The sequence below is a fragment of the Eleutherodactylus coqui genome, chromosome 9 (assembly GCF_035609145.1).
Source record: "Eleutherodactylus coqui strain aEleCoq1 chromosome 9, aEleCoq1.hap1, whole genome shotgun sequence".
Lineage (NCBI taxonomy): Eukaryota > Metazoa > Chordata > Amphibia > Anura > Eleutherodactylidae > Eleutherodactylus > Eleutherodactylus coqui.
The window spans coordinates 141,432,908-141,448,947 of NC_089845.1; the positions used below are offsets into that span (position 1 = coordinate 141,432,908).

At 45.1% G+C, this 16,040-nt stretch overlaps 1 protein-coding gene across 2 annotated transcripts in view; it reads right to left on the reverse strand.

The window, feature by feature from the left end:
- TRPA1 (transient receptor potential cation channel subfamily A member 1) overlaps nt 1–16,014 on the reverse strand; it is a 104,846-nt gene extending 88,832 nt beyond the window's left edge. For both annotated transcript variants that reach the window (XM_066578576.1, XM_066578575.1), the window contains exons 1-3: nt 15,753–16,014; nt 3,852–4,014; nt 2,274–2,449 (exon numbers count right to left, since the gene is read on the reverse strand). In XM_066578576.1, coding sequence (XP_066434673.1) covers nt 2,274–2,449; nt 3,852–4,014; nt 15,753–15,878 — 465 coding nt within the window. In that variant the 5' untranslated portion in view covers nt 15,879–16,014. The remainder of the gene's footprint in view (nt 1–2,273; nt 2,450–3,851; nt 4,015–15,752) is intronic.
- Between the last annotated feature and the right edge of the window lie 26 nt (nt 16,015–16,040).

Below are 16,040 nucleotides of genomic sequence, written 5' to 3' on the forward strand. Positions count from 1 at the left end.
TATAAGTGATCCCACTGAAGATAAATGGAGCGGCACTGTGTGCAGACCACTGATGGTCCATTCAATCTCCTGACTATAGGGGTGCAGTAAGTCTGCAGTGAAGAGAAAAGGGGGGGACAGGACTCCCATTTTCAGGACTGAGAACCCCACCCATCAGACGGTTATCACCTATCTTGCTAAAATGTGACAATTGTGAGGGATTAGCGTTTAGGGGCAGTAGCAGCGTGGGCATCCGCGGCCAGAGACAGTGACACCGGGTAACAATGTTCTTTAGTCCAGGCTTTGCCTGGGTTTATTGCAGCAGAAACATAACCAAAAAAGAAAATAAACACCTGCTCGTCTGAGCATTCACTATATGCTTGTTCCTGACTACTCACTGTCAGAATACTTCTTGCTTGCTGCACACAGCCAGTCCGATCCTCAGACCTGTGGAGGTCTGACCACACCCTCCTGGGTGTTGAGGTTAGGGGCGTCACCCTGTCAACCTCGCCTTTTGGCTCTCTCACAGCCCACACGCTGGGCTAGCCGGGCTCCTTGCTCCACAGAGCCCTCTCTCTGGCTCTCAGCCAGACGCTCTCTCTCTGGCTCTCAGCCAGACGCGCTCTCTCTCTCTGGCTCTCAGCCAGATGCTCTCTCTCTCTCTAACCTGCAGGCCCAGGCTTTATAAGGCCTGGTACCAGCCTCACCTGGTACATGGGAATGGCCATCTCACCCTTCGCTTTGACCACTCCAGGAAAAGCCGGCCCAGACTATGCGGCTTGGAGCCACTTACAAAACTACAACGTGTCAGTAACATAACGTTAGGGACACAGAAATGCTGGCTTCCTCCACCGAGCCCAGGCTGCTCGGTGGCACGTATCCACCCTCCAGCACTATGTCAGTCACTGTCTCACACAATGTACAATGAACGCTCAATGGCGGCTCACAAATGCAGTATAAAAACTTACAATTGGAGGTTAAAAGGACACAAATGCAAATTCAAAACAGAACACACCTCTGGCTTTTTGGCTTTCTCAGATTTGAACCTAGAGCCCCAGCACTGCAAGTGCAACAGTGCTAACCACTGAGACACTCTGCTTCTTTTGCCTTCTTCCTCCTACTTTGGAGGAGAAGAAACAATGCACAATACAAACTCCATGCAGTTGTTGTCCTTGGTCAGATTTGAACCCAGGAGCCCAGCTAACCACCGAGCCATCACGCTTCTTCTGCCTTTCTCCTCTTCTTTAAGAGAAAAAGAAAAACACAAACTACACAAAAGTGCGCACTGTTGCCTAGCAGCACTGGGGTCCTAGGTTCAAATTCAAATTTGACCAAGGACAACTTCGGCATGGAGTTTGTATTTTGCTTCTTTTTTGTTCTTAGCTAAAGAAAGAGAAGAAGAAGAAAATTTAAGTGCATTCAGGCAAAATGAACCGCCTGAGGTTTGGATTTGCACTGAACCAAACGTTTAACAAGGTCTGACCCAGAACAGGGTTCAACTCTTTCGATTCGCTCAACACTACTGACTACTAAAGTGTATGCAGTAGATGAACAGCAAAAACAAGATGTAAACGGGGGCTTAGTAAAAAACTGAGCAAATGTTGAAAAATTTCAGAAATAAGTGCAATGAGACATTTGGTGTGCACCTGGTTAATCTTAATTGGCCTGTCTCTTTTTCACCCTTAACAACCTTAATGTAACTACCGTGTTTCCCCAAAAATAAGACACTGTCTTATATTAACTTTTCCCCCAAAAGAGGTATCTTATACTCAACTAGCAGGTGCCATCCGGGTCCCTCCTGCTAGTCCCTAGTGCTCCAACAGGTTTCCATGTAGTCCTCAGCCGACCAGAGCCAGCGCTTGATGAACCAATCACAGCCATTCAGGCTCTGTAGACCAGTGGAAGAGACCTGGGCGGCGTCTGCTGAGTATAGCTTTTTTCATGTAGTGTAGCTAGAGCTTATTTTGGGGGGTAGGGCTTATATTTCCTTGATGAACCAATCACAGCCATTCAGGCACCACAGACCAGGGACCTAGACAGCGTCTGCTGAGTATTGCTTTTTTTCATGTCGTGTAGCTAGAGCTTATTTTGGGGGGTAGGGCTTATATTTCAAGTTCCCCCTTCTGAAAATCATTGTAGGGCTAATTATCAGGGTAGGTCTTATTTTCAGGGAAACACAGTACATAATAGATCACAGCTATAGTCATTTTCCTAAGGCAAGTTGTAAAATACCAGTAAATGACATATTCTCATTGCTTCATATGGGTTCTTCTTTGCATAAGGGTTTTGACTACCTCTACAATGCTGTTGTAATGCAACTGAATGGCCTGGTGAAGAGGAGACAGCCTGTAGTGGTTCAGCTTGTTTGGGTTAGCTCCTCGGGTCAGAAGTAACTTCACACTGTCCAACTGATTCTTCTGAACCGCTAGATGTAACGGTGTATTGCCTTTAGTATCCACTGCATCGAGGGCTGTGAATCAGAGAGACGGACAGAAATGTTAGTTATTACTGCAGTACATTTACATGCTTTTATCCGCATCTAAGGGCTTCTTCAGATGACGTATGCACAAATACGCTTGTCTCAGCGCAACTTAATTACGCAATAAATGGGGTGGATTTACCCATGTGTCGGCACATGCAGGGGCGACTCCTGCCGCCATGATTTAAAAGGCTATTTAGCCTAATAAGGTAGGACTTTCCCTATCATTCCTACACATAGTATTAAGATAGGGCAGCACCTCTCTTCCCGCTGCATTTTACAAAATCGCACGCACTACTGCGGAGTTTGAAAAGCCTGAGAAGAAGAGAGAACCTTGTTCATGAACTCTGTAGTGGGAGCGTAGTTGCGCACATGGCTGTGTGTTTTTGCCCTGACACTGAGGTGCAGCTGGTTAATTACTAATTAGTCAATGGAGATGAGCAAAACTGTAAACTAAGTTAGCTTTTGCCAAAAGGTGAATTTCCTATTATGGAGTCATCTTTGCCACATAAGAAAACACTGTGGCTAATATGCAGAAATTTGAATCCACATTTCAGCATCCACTGTCTTATAATCAGCATACCTTCATTGATCCAGAGAATGGGGGTCGCGTGTGCCCCTCTCCTCCTCACTGCAAGATCAATTCACCACAGTGAGGAAGAAATTGGCATGGCGGATGAGCATGCTCCATTCATTTCAATGAGGCTGATGGAAATAGCCAAGTTCACGTGCGCAGCTGTCTGCAGCATACTCACTGAAGATGAATGGATTGCCACCACGTATGCACAACTGTCACTCCATTTAATCTCCACCCCACAGGAGAGCGGGACACAGGATCCCTATTCTCAAGAGAGAGATCCCCAGATTCCCCACCCATCAGACTTTTATCACCTAGCCGTAGGATAGATGAGAAGTCAATTTTGAGAAAACCACTTTAATGACTTGAAGACCAGCATTAAAAATATGTCACAAGAATAACAGCTGCTGACTGCCTTTGATAAGAACCTCCCTATCTCTACTTGAAACAGGAAGACAAAGAAGACAGGAAGATTATAAACTTTCACAATTCTTGTCACTCGACTAATAGTTTACTGTTTTGCTCATCCCTCCCTCCAAGATATTCATCTAAGTGCTATTAATCGCAATGTCTGTGCCCTCTCATGCTGTCTCTGGTATTTATCAAGTTCCAATTAAGTTCACCACGTCTGCACCCTCCCATGTGATCACATGTATATATGCCCCGTCCAAATCTGTTTCATTATGCCTGAAGAATTATGCATAATTGTTAGCCATTAAAAGCTATCATATCTACAAGATTACTTGGTTTCTCTTACTGAGAACAATCATATATTTGGAATCATTACACTTTGGAGAATTAGAGGATAGAAATTACCTTCATCAGAAGTCTCATTGATAATCATTAGCATCAGTTCCAACTGTCCATGTTTTGTAGCATAATGAAGTGGTGTGAAATCGAGATCATCTCTAGCCATCAGACTTGAAGGGTATTTCATTATGAAATTTTGGATTCGACACATGTTTCCCTCTTGAATAAGCTGAGTTATAATGAGAATTATAATGGTCATCTATTTCATATACAGTATATATACACATGTAGGCATGGCTCATTTATATAACCGCTTCTCACCAAGAATATTTAGAGTAATCTAATAAAAAGTACAGGAAGAAGCAGTTCCAGCACCAAGTCTAATGTAAGGAAACATAAGTCTTTAGTCAACCCAAAGATATAAAATCCAAACATGGAGCACAGTGAGTCTGGCAGATGCCTTTCATCATTTAGGCCTTGCTCATAGCCTACAGCCGACTCATAATCCCAACACTTGAAAACAGACAGAATAGACCTTTAGATAAAATAACATTTGTTGAGACTTTCAATCATCAATTCAGTAACATTAAACATATCATTAAGAAATATATGCCTGTTTTATATCAAGATGGTGTCTTGAAGGCAGTTTTGGGCCTAGGAGGCAATGCATCAAGGAAGGTAACTCGGGGGGGGGGGGGGGGGGGGTTATTGTCACAGAGTTTATTTCTAGAAGACTTCGAAAAAACAAGAGCATACATACAAATGTGGCCCCCAGAGTAAAGATTGACAGGGGGTTGACGCCCCCTGTACCCGATTGGCTACACAGCAGCCTGCCACATAGGTCCTGGAAGGGCACTACAAGTTGCCGGAAGAGAGATGCAGCGGGGCCTTGTTGAAAGGCAGAGCCACAGCTCCTATGGTCTTCCTGGTCACCGAGACTCAAGGCGCAACACGCCTTGAGGAAAAGCAGTCCTCAACCTGATGTTTGGGCACCGCCGGCAGCGCTTCACAACAAGCACCCCCAACCCAAACGTGCACATACCGCGGTCTGCAGTGTGCCGACAGGGCCAGGGGAAGGTACAGTGCTATCCAGTGACCGGCAACAGCAGGAGCACACGCCGCAGGACAGCCCCCACCAAGCTGATGCGGCTTTCCCGCTGGTGGAGCTGAAGTGCAGAGAGTGGCAGCTGTCAGTGGGGGGGCGGGGGCATGGATGTAAGAGTCCAAGTGCCGGCAGAGAAGACGCAGTGACGGCGCCATGTGTCAGCAGGGTAGCGGTGTCCACGGCGATGACAGTCCCGCCGGTGGAGCACACCCGATACGCCCACCAGCTGTGAGCGGGGGAACGGCCGACACGGAGCTGCAGTCCGGCTGCTGAGAGCAGAAGACCTTAGGGTGAGGGTAATTTTTCTTCTTAGGCTTATATTACTACATGTTACAGTGGTAACATGGCAGCATTTGCAGCTAATGTAAGCCTAAGAACTATTTTACACATCACGCACAGATCTATCCACAGTGTCCAAGTAGGACCTGCGAGCCTTCGCCCTATCGGGAGCTGGGGGTGTGACAGGGGCGTTCCTAGTGTCAAAATCCTAACATCCGGTGGCTTCAAGATACACTAATACCGAGTAAAGTATACCCCTACATTTCTGTAAGTCACAGTTTTAAATTATATGTCACAAAAAAACAAATGGGATTCAAAGTTATATAAGTTGTAACACGTTGCAAGAGGTTTTCCTCTTTACTTGCAAAATATACAATATGTTGGTTGTATGAAAAATGCACTTAAAAGCTGTGGAAGCTTTTTGAAGTCAATGCTTTTTTTCTTAAAGGAGTATTCCCAAGATGACATTAATGGCTTAGCATGCTCTGTATCTAAGATCATTGATCCTTGCAAATTCACCCATTTTCTTGAAAATGCTCACTTCTCCACCCCCATTCCTTAGACATCTCAATCCCTCTCTGTGTTTACCTTTGCTCCAGGTCACGTTTTCCAGTAGTTCTTCATTGTGATCAAGCATGCTCAGTTCATCCAGCCTTCACTTCTATGTGATTGCTCTGGTACACAGTTTGAGCTGTGTCTCTGCTCTCTCTCTCTCCTGCATTTAGTTAGCTCAGCTCCCTCTCCTCTGAGGATAGGTTAACCATTTCATATGCACAAGTACAGCTCAGATGGTCTTATCAGGGTTGTCAGAGATACGTTTTGCAGAGCGCCAGCCCCCTCCCCTATTCATACTGCATAAACAAAGCTCAGGAAGAATACAAAGAGTTAATCTGCTCCTATCAAAGGGGATAAACAGTGACATACTTCATACGGCCATATGCAGTTAAAAAAAAAACCTGATATTGCAATTTTTTGCTTAAAGACATTATTTTTATTGTTCAGCAAAGAATTTCTTGCTCTCATTGTGGCATAAAATGTTGCTTGTTCTATTAACCCCTTAGGCCTTTTGGGTATTCATGTGAACTAGATGTCCAGTCCTAAATCAAAAGTATGATTTGTCTTATCAGTGTTACGGCCTCATTCACACGGGCGATGCGTCTTTACGCCACCTGCATGGCGGCCGAAAATCACATCAGTGAAGAATAGCTGCGATCAAGTCCCAAGATTAATTTAGTGTTTTCTCCTTTATTCACACAGGCGTTTTGTGAGAAAAATCAGCGCGTAATTCCATCTGTTGGCAGAAATCCTTGGAATGACTTCTATTGTTTTAATAAAACCAGCCATCTTCTTTTCCGAGGTAAACTCCCTCCCCCTCCTTTTTTTCAGCTCCCATAGGAGTCTATGGGAGCTTCTAGCATTTTTAATCAAAAGATACGTTAAGACCTATCTTTTGATGCAGCGTGAAAAATTGGTAACCAGAAACGGTTGCCAATTACACGTTTTGACGGTGCGATTATTCAATCCGCCCAAAAATTGCCCATGTGAATGAATGCATTGGAACCTAATGCTTCACATGCACGCAATTTTTGGCTGACGTTTGAAGCAGGCCTTAACCCTTTGAAATCCAATTTTGGACTCAGGTTTCATAGGGGTCTCTCTCTTTCTGCCATTATACAATGGCGCCATCTGCTCGCTAGAGCCAGTACTGCGGTATGAGACATGCTGGAGAGCCCCCCCCCCCCCCCCCCCCCGACAACAGAGCGACCAGTAATATACAGTAAGAATACCCTGCCGGACGTCTTCCGACATCGAAGCTGTACAGCCTTCAATCAGAATGTCTTCAGATGTCAGAGAGTGGATTGGAAAGGGTTAATCTGGTGACTTAGTTCTCTCGAACATCTATTGGATTTTAGATGCCTTGCTGTCTACAGATGTAATATAATGACTCTCATTCTGTTTGTTGGTTTCTTTGTGTATTTAAAGATTGGTCATTCTGTGAGAGAGTATGCTGTCAATCGGAACTCCGTTCGAAACATGCAAGCGCAATTTTGGAAGATCCATGAAATTTAAATTCAACGCTGTTTTTATTCTGGACGTGCCGGAGTTTAGTTTATATCTGTTTCCAGTATAGAGAAGGTTTTCAGACTTATCAGAAAGGTTTTAAACAGGGAATCCTCGTGGATTTTCCTTTGAGACATAGGCAACCAAAAGGGCCGATCAGCGATCTTTGAAATTTTGCTTGTTTTTTATTGTCAATCCAGATGTATCTCTTTTACCTTGTACTGTGCTACAGAGGTAAGGGGGCTTCTGGGCCCCCCAGGCTAAGGGGCAGGGTCACAACCGCGCCCCCTGTGATCTCTATAGCTACACCACTGTTAGGCCTCTTGCATAATACGGCTTTATACAAAACTGTAATAAGGCTCCCATAGATATCTAATGATTTGAGTTTTTTTCGTGACAAAGGCAGTGAGAGTGGGGGTTGAAAATCTTTTATAGGCACCATAGAAATGAATATACATAGGAAAGAATATTGTATAGGAACTAGTCAGAAGGACTAACTTGAAGTTCCAGGGCCTGCTTGTAAAATCTGTAATAAGGCTCCCAACTTGTTACTGGTCTCCCTAAATAAAAATGCCTGTGAGGCTACTTCACACTCCGGGGTTTGATGTACAGATGTGTCCTTTGTTACTTTTCGTCTTGGCTCAACATATTCCAAGATGTATGACACAAGATAACTAGCTTTGAAAAAACACGACAATGTGATGCTCTGTCGGGATATGTTTATGCTATATGACTTCACCCACTTCAAATTTTTGCTCAAAAACTACAATATCGCCCTCCACCATGCCAAACAAGTTTATTTCACCTCTCTTGTCTCCTCACTATGGAGGTGACAGGCTGACAAAGGAGGTGACAAAAGTTGCTAAAAGTTAAGGGAGGACGAACCTGTACACTTGGTCCAGTGTTCATTTGCCATGTCTTGGCTGTCTGTCACTTAGCTCTCTAAGTATGTTCATGCGTCTTCAAGACCTTCCCAGATAACCACTTTAAGAAAGCCATCATTCCAGAACAAACATGCCGAGCATGAAGGGCTCAACCTCATGAATTCAATAACATAACTTCACTGGTAATGTACTGTAACCTTAGACATGGATTACTGGAAATAGCTGTAACAAGTACAATATGTCCAAAGATACAAAGTCAATAGTATTTTGAAACATTGTAGCAAAACCCTTGACAGACTGCAATTCACATCACAAGCATTGGGTGACCACATAGACACATATAGCATATAATGATGTAGCCGTGCTGGTGCGTGCTGCATTAGCACACTACTGTGTTAATAAGTTACCCTCAGCTGTGACTCGACGCGGTTATGTGAACTGCATAGCCTGAAAGTGAATGTCAGTGGCCGCAGTACGCAATTAGCGTAGCATGGCTTGCAGGCATCTAGCAGTCTGCACTGCAGATGTAGCAGGCTATCATTAAAGCTGGGTTCACACAGGGCAGATATACGAGATCAATAGACTCTCGCAGGTCCAGCATAGAACTTACTCCATCGTAGAAGCTGATCAGATTGGTCTGACATGATTGACCCCTCATGAACCCATGCTGGTGAGGGGTTATTCCATTGTTCTCCTTGAGGTATTCTAGGATGGCGTCTCTGAGAAACCCCTCGAATATTTTTCCAGTTACTGAAGTGAGACTTACCGGCCTGTAGTTACCAGGCTTTCTTTTGGATCCCTTTTTGTATATTGGAACTACATTGGCAATGCGTCAATCCAGTGGTACAACCCTGGTCTTGATAGTATCCATAAATATTAGAAATAGCGGCCTATCTATCACATTCCTTAGAACCCTTGGGTGTATTCCATCTGGGCCTGGCGATTTATCGATTTTAATTCTCTTTAATCAGTTCCATACTTCCTCCTGTGTTAGGTATGTAATATTTTGCGAGAGGTTCATTTTATTCTCCTGCATCTCGTGTGACATCTCCTTTTCATTCGTGAATACATTGAAAAGAAACCATTTAATAGATTTGCCTTTCCCCCATTATCTTCAATGATTTCTCCTGCATTATTTGTTAAAGGGCCAGTGCTCTCAGTGCAAATCCTTTTACTGTTAATATAATTGAAGAATAGTTTCGGGTTGTTTTTGCTCTCTTTGGCAATCAGTCTTTCTGCCTCCTCTTTAGCAATTTTGATCTTTTTTTTTGCACATTTCGTTTTTTTCTCCCTGTATGATTTTAGCGCTTCTTTGCTGCCTTCTTGTCTTAGTAGTTTAAACGCTTTCTTTTTTTCGTTTATTGCCCCCCTTACAGACTTATCGAGCCAAAATGATTTCATTTTACTTGCAGTTCTTTTATTTTTAATGGGTATGGACTGCTCACATGAGGTGATTAGGATCTTTTTAAACTTATCGCATTTGTCATCTGTACTGTTATTTTTGAGAATATTGTCCCAATTAATGTTATTGATAGTGGCTTTGAGCTGATCAAATTTTGCTTTACTAAAGTATAGTTTATTTGTTGCTCCCTGATGAGGCTTCTTATTGAATGACAGCTGGAAGTTGATTATATTGTGGTACTGTTCCCCAAGTGCCCTCAATCTGTACCCCCATTATTCGGTCCGGTTTGTTAGTTAATACTAAGTCCAGAGTGGCCCTCCCTCTAGTTGTCTCCCGCACAAGTTGGGTAAGGTAGTTATCTTTAAGTATTCTCAAGAACTTATCAACCCTGTGAGATTTTCAGGTCTCGTTATCCTATATTATATCTGAATAATTAAAGTCCCCCATGATAATTACTTCATTGCGGTTTGACACCTCTTCTATCTGCCTTAATATTAAAGGGGTTGTCCCGCGGCAGCAAGTGGGTCTATACACTTCTGTATGGCCATATTAATGCACTTTGTAATGTACATTGTGCATTAATTATGAGCCATACAGAAGTTATAAAAAGTTTTATACTTACCTGTTCCGTTGCTGGCGTCCTCGTTCCCATGGAGCCGACTAATTTTCGCCCTCCGATGGCCAAATTAGCCGCGCTTGCGCAGTCCGGGTCTTCTCCTGTTCTCTATGGGGCTCCGTGTAGCTCCGTGTAGCTCCGCCCCGTCACGTGCCGATTCCAGCCAATCAGGAGGCTGGAATCGGCAATGGACCGCACAGAAGAGCTGCGGTCCACGGAGGTAGAGGATCCCGGCGGCCATCTTCACCGGTAAGTATAGAAGTCACCGGAGCGCCGGGATTCAGGTAAGCGCTGTCCTGTTCTTTTTTTCAGTCCCTGCATCGGGGTTGTCTCGCGCCGAACGGGGGGGGGGGGGGGGTTTGAAAAAAAAAAAACCCGTTTCGGCGCGGGACAACCCCTTTAAGGTTTCAGTTTCTTCTGTTGCTTTTGGTGGTCTATAGAAAACCCCTATCAGGATTTTATTTATTTTTTTCCTGAATTTCCACCCATAGAGATTCCACATGTTCATCTCCTGCCCCTATATCTTCCCGTAGTCTCGGCATTAAGTCACCACGGTCTCTTCTGAAGAGATTGTAACCTTGTAAATTCACCGCCCAATCATACTTATCATCAAGCCATGTTTCCATTATTCCAACTATATCGTAGATTTCATCAGTCATTCTCGCTTCAAGCTCACCCACTTTGCCGATCAGACTTCTTGCATTCTTAGCCATACAATTTATACAGTTGTTTTTGTTCTTTAAATTCATTTTGCTACTAAGGCCTCGTTCGCACGGGCGACAAATTTGCTCGATTTTGTAGCGTTGCTACAATGCTACAAATCGCATGTATGAGAAGTCCATGCTTTCCTATGGGTTAATTCACACATGCAATGTTTTGTAGCATGCTACAAAATGACACAAAAACCTCACGGATCCCGCTATATGCACGCGACTCGTGAAGTTTTGTAGCCCATGTTTCTCAATAGAGCCTTCCTCCCTGTTGCATCGCATCGCATGAGAATGCGATTTTCGTGTGGTGCAATGCAACTTTGACACACATACACCACTTCTCCCGCGCTGTCAGCCCAGCCGCATCTTCGCCCCGGTCGCCGGCAGTGATCCTCTCCTCCTAACACTTAGCCAATCACAGCCAGCACTCGATTAATGTCTGTGATTGGTTCAATCACTGCCATTCATCAAGCGCTGGCTGTGATTGGCTAAGCGTTAGCCAATCACAGCCAGCGCTTCCAGGAGGTGGGGATTTTTGAATCCCCAGCAAGAAGAGAAGGAGATGATCTCTGCCCAGGACAAGGGGAGAAGATGCAGCCCGGCTGACAGCGTGGGACAGGTGATGTATGTGTGTTTTGTTTTTTTTTCTTATTATTTTCGGGGAAGGGCTTATATTACAAGCCTCCCCCGAACATCCTCGCATATGGTGCTACAAAGTCGTGCGACTTTGTAGCACCACATGCGACTTTGTAGCGCTACAAAGAGAAATAGCAGCGATATCGCACGGACCAGCGATTTTCTCGCAGCATTGCTGTGTCACCCTTGTGAACGAGGTCTAATGGTGCTATTGGCTGATCTGTCAGTTCTAACTCTACTAACCCCACCCCCTGCTCGACCCCCATTCCCATTGCTTAGACCCAGGTCGCTAGCTACACTGACTTCCCCCTTATTTCTCTTTTTGCCCTCCCCCAGTCCCTAGCTTAAACACTTCTCCAACTTTCTAGCCATCTTCTCCCCCAGCACAGCTGCACCCTCCCCATTAGGATGCAGCCCGTCCCTACGGTAGAGCCTGTAGCCGACAGCAAAGTCAGCCCAGTTCTATAGGAACCCAAATCCCTCCTTCTTACACCAACTTTGGAGCCACTTGTTTACCTCCCTAAGATCCTGCTGCCTTTCTAGTGTGGCTTTAGGTGCAGGTAGTATTTCCGAGAAAACTATCCTGGAGGTCCTCGCCCTAAGCCTGGATCCCAAGTCCCTGAAATAATTTTTGAGGGCCCTCCTTTGACCTCTAATTTGTTCATTGGTGCCAACGCGCACCATGACCGCTGGATCCTCACCAGCCCCTCCCAGTAATCTGTCAATCCGATATGTGTCGAACTTGAGCGCCAGGAAGACAACACACCGTTCGATGATCCCGGTCTTTATGGCAGATTGCCCTATCTGTCCCCCTTACAATTGAGTCCCCCACCAGTAGGACCTGTCTAGCCTGCCCTGCGCTCCCCGTCTCACTGGAGCAGTCATCTCCCTGGCGTTCAGTAGGCATGTCGTGCTGCAGCAGTGCTGACTCTGTAATGGCATCCCCCTCATCTGCCAACGTTGCAGACTTGTTGGGTTGTGCCAGTTCAAGACTAGCCTTCCCTCTACCCCTCCTTCTATCTGTCACCCAGCTAGCTGCCTGCTCCCCCTGCTTTCCCGTACTACCATCCGCTCCGGTCTCTACCTCAGCAAGCGTCTGCTCAGTGAGTAGCAAACTCCTTTCCATGATGCCAGTGGATCGCAGTATTGCAAGTCGCTCATTTAGATCCAGGATTTGAGCTTCTAAATTAGCAACGTGCACGCATCTTGCGCAACAGTATGCACCATCGATCGGCTGATCAAGGACCGCATATATTGCACAAGTAGCGCACTGGATGACATTGGCAGGCATGGAGCTCATCCTAATGGAGATCTACAATTTACTTGTGGGAGTAGTAAAAGACTGACTAGATCACACTCCAAACACTCCTCCGCCCGTGTGCAACCGCTCACACTTCACCGCCCGTGCGCAACCGCTCATACTTCACCGCAAAAATCTCATCCACACGCTGCAGACAGTCTGCTGCGGCCAAGCCACGCTGAAACTGACATGAAACACGGAATTCAATGCCACGACATGTCAATTGTATCGTCGTTTCCACTGCGGGCTCTCTCCTCTCTATAGGGAGAGATCGTCGCAGCAGAATAAGCCGCTTTCTAAACCCACGCCAAATGTCTCAGGACTTCTCACTGCAGACATTTTGCGAGATTTTCGCGGAACTTCCACACTATGTAAACCCAGCCAGAAGGATCATGCTGCTACATCTGTATATCTGCTGATCGAGTATTGCAAAGCCATGTTTATTTGTTTGTCACCTTACGCTATTTGCTTAGCCATTGCCAGATAATAATTGTAGGGCTGCCCAAATAGCATAGGCACACTACATTGACAACACAGCGCCACGCGCAAATCTTTTGGAGAACTGCTGCATCGGAATTTATTATTTGCACATTTCCTTGTATATCATTATCCAGTAATCTCTAAAGCTGAGTTGATCTACAACTGGCAGCGCACAGTCCCATCATCATGCACCAGATCCTAATAATCTAAAGTAAATAAAGTTATCTAACTAGATGTAATAACCCGGGCAGAAGTAGTATTTCTGTCATCAGCTTGTTTCACTGCAGTCTGCCCTACAGAAGAGAGGAGGAACATGAGTCACACTGGAAGTCCTTCAAAACAGCCCTGCAGAGAGAGATCTGAGTGAAAGCAACCTAGAGCTCTTCAGGAGAGCGGGTTATTTATTCCATGTACTGGCCTAGATTCATAGTACAATTTGGAGAAAATGTGTATTTTTAAAGTCTCTTCCAGGGGTGCACAACATATGGCCCACCATGCCATTCTGTGTGGCCCCAATCAAATGGACACAGAAGTATCACAAGGCTGATCACATCTAGTTTCCATGACAGGGTGAACAGGAATGTCGCATTATATCACTGGAGGGCAAGATGGCCGGACTCAGACTCACAGATTTTAGCCATTTTTTTATGCGAGCAGAGGTGCTAGAAAAATCTATAATGATTGGCTAGATCAGCGGCAAAAGAAGACCCGGTGCCAAAGAACACGATGGCTGATACTGTCAAAGCGGATACTGGCATGGATATCACACACCTGAAGGAAGCAGTGCCAAACCGAAAAACATGGAGAGAACTCTCCTTTAGGGTCGCCAAGGGTCATGAATGACTAAATGGCTAACAACAACTACAGAGCTGGTTGACCACTAGACAGCTCTACAAAGCAACCCAAGCGATTTAGCCCAGTTAACAGAGTTTTAGAGGTTACATAATTGCAATGTGAAAAGCTGGATGGTCGAATCAACAAATTGCCTTCCACCTGTTAAGAGGTGTTGCAACCAGTGAATGCATTAGGGCATGCACTCAAGGTGACCGGGCTTAGGATGCCCTCGATGGGCAATTAGTGGAGAGGACGATCTACTCATCCAACAAGCATGAGCATCCAGAGACAGGTGGCACCATAGTTAGAGACCCCTGTGTCTGTCAGAGCCATTTCCAGGTGCTTAGCTGAAGGACATTTGTTTTTTTGGCGCCATTACACGTATGGCCTTTGACACCCACCGTCACCTTCATTTGCATATTTGGTATCGTGAACGTTGAAACTAGACGCTACAGAGTGGAACTGGGTTGTCTTCAGCAATGAATCCAGATTTAGTTTGGGTACTGACAACATCTATGTTTGTGTCTGGAGACCTAGGGGTGAGCACCTCAATCCTGTCTTGGATTTTCCCCAGCCTATATCCACAGGGTGGCCCCCTATGAGCTGGTGGGCTTTGGCCTGTGCAACTACACAGGTTGCACATAGCTAAAGATGGTTATGACTATACCCCACTGTTCTCCTAACTTAGGGCTTGTTCACACGGGCATATGCATACAAATGCTGTGAGTCTCCAGCAGCATTGTGCATTACCGCCCATATACTCTTCGGGCAGAGAGCTGGCACAGACCACATACGGGCTGCGATTGACAATACGCATGCCTGGGAATCTGACGTCACAGTAATGCGCAATGTGATATTTTACACTTATTTTATTTTAAATTTCCCGCTCCGTATCAAAACACTGCCTATACACAATGCATGCATATGGACAGCATTTTATTTGTAGCCCATTCAAGGGCTGAGCATGATATGCGGATAAATCGATTATGCCATGATTTATTTCTTCTGTGTATCAATACGCAGCGCCCACACGTAGGTGTGCATTGAAGAATGAAAGTCCATAGACTTCCATTGCCTCCATTCACCACGCGTTACGCGCGGAAAGTATGCGTGCGTAATATGCGGTGACAATACACCCGTGTGAAAGAGCCCAATGTGTTTCCATATACAACATATAGATACACACCTGGTAGAAATTGGCACAAATGGTTGAAATGTTACATAATTTCAGCTGCGTATTTTGCAGGAATTTGTAGCAAATACACAGCCAGATCTAGCAGAGATATGCTGCATATAGAGCGCCGTGCTGATCTGAAAACCTAAAATGTGCAAAGCTGCATGTGAATGTATAACCCTATTCGCTGGCATTGTAGTGCACTCTGGTTACAATCGGGCAAGTTGCCTTATGTACTAAGAACCTCCTGTTCATTTCCCTTAGTGATAAATTGCTGTGTTGAAGTGCAGAAGAATGCTTTCATTCTTTCGGGCAGCGCGTTGTATATGACAACAGACTCCAGGGCAAATTGCAAGTAATTATATTACCCTGAAACGTCCTTATTATATACGCAATTTCCTAACCTACAAGGACAAGTCTACCTTTAAAAAAAAAAGTGCAGCAACATGTTGAAGCCCAGATATACAGCATTGTAAATTCACACACCTTGAATATAAGCTGTGGGTCTTCCTGAATGGAGGTTGAGGAGTCAGAGTGCAGGATGATCCCATCATATGCCCCACTGTCCTTCTCCCCTGCAGGGTGGAACATTCTCCTGATAGACTTCTTCATATTTCCTGAGCCCCCAGGGTTATCTTCTTCTTTCTACGGATGAACAAATCACAGTGACTACAAGTTGGGTCATAGCAGAATTGTGCTGCAATGTGTCTAAATGGCCCAGTGCTGTGCATTGGGATGAGGGATGTTTAATGCATACTGTTGTATATAAGGTAC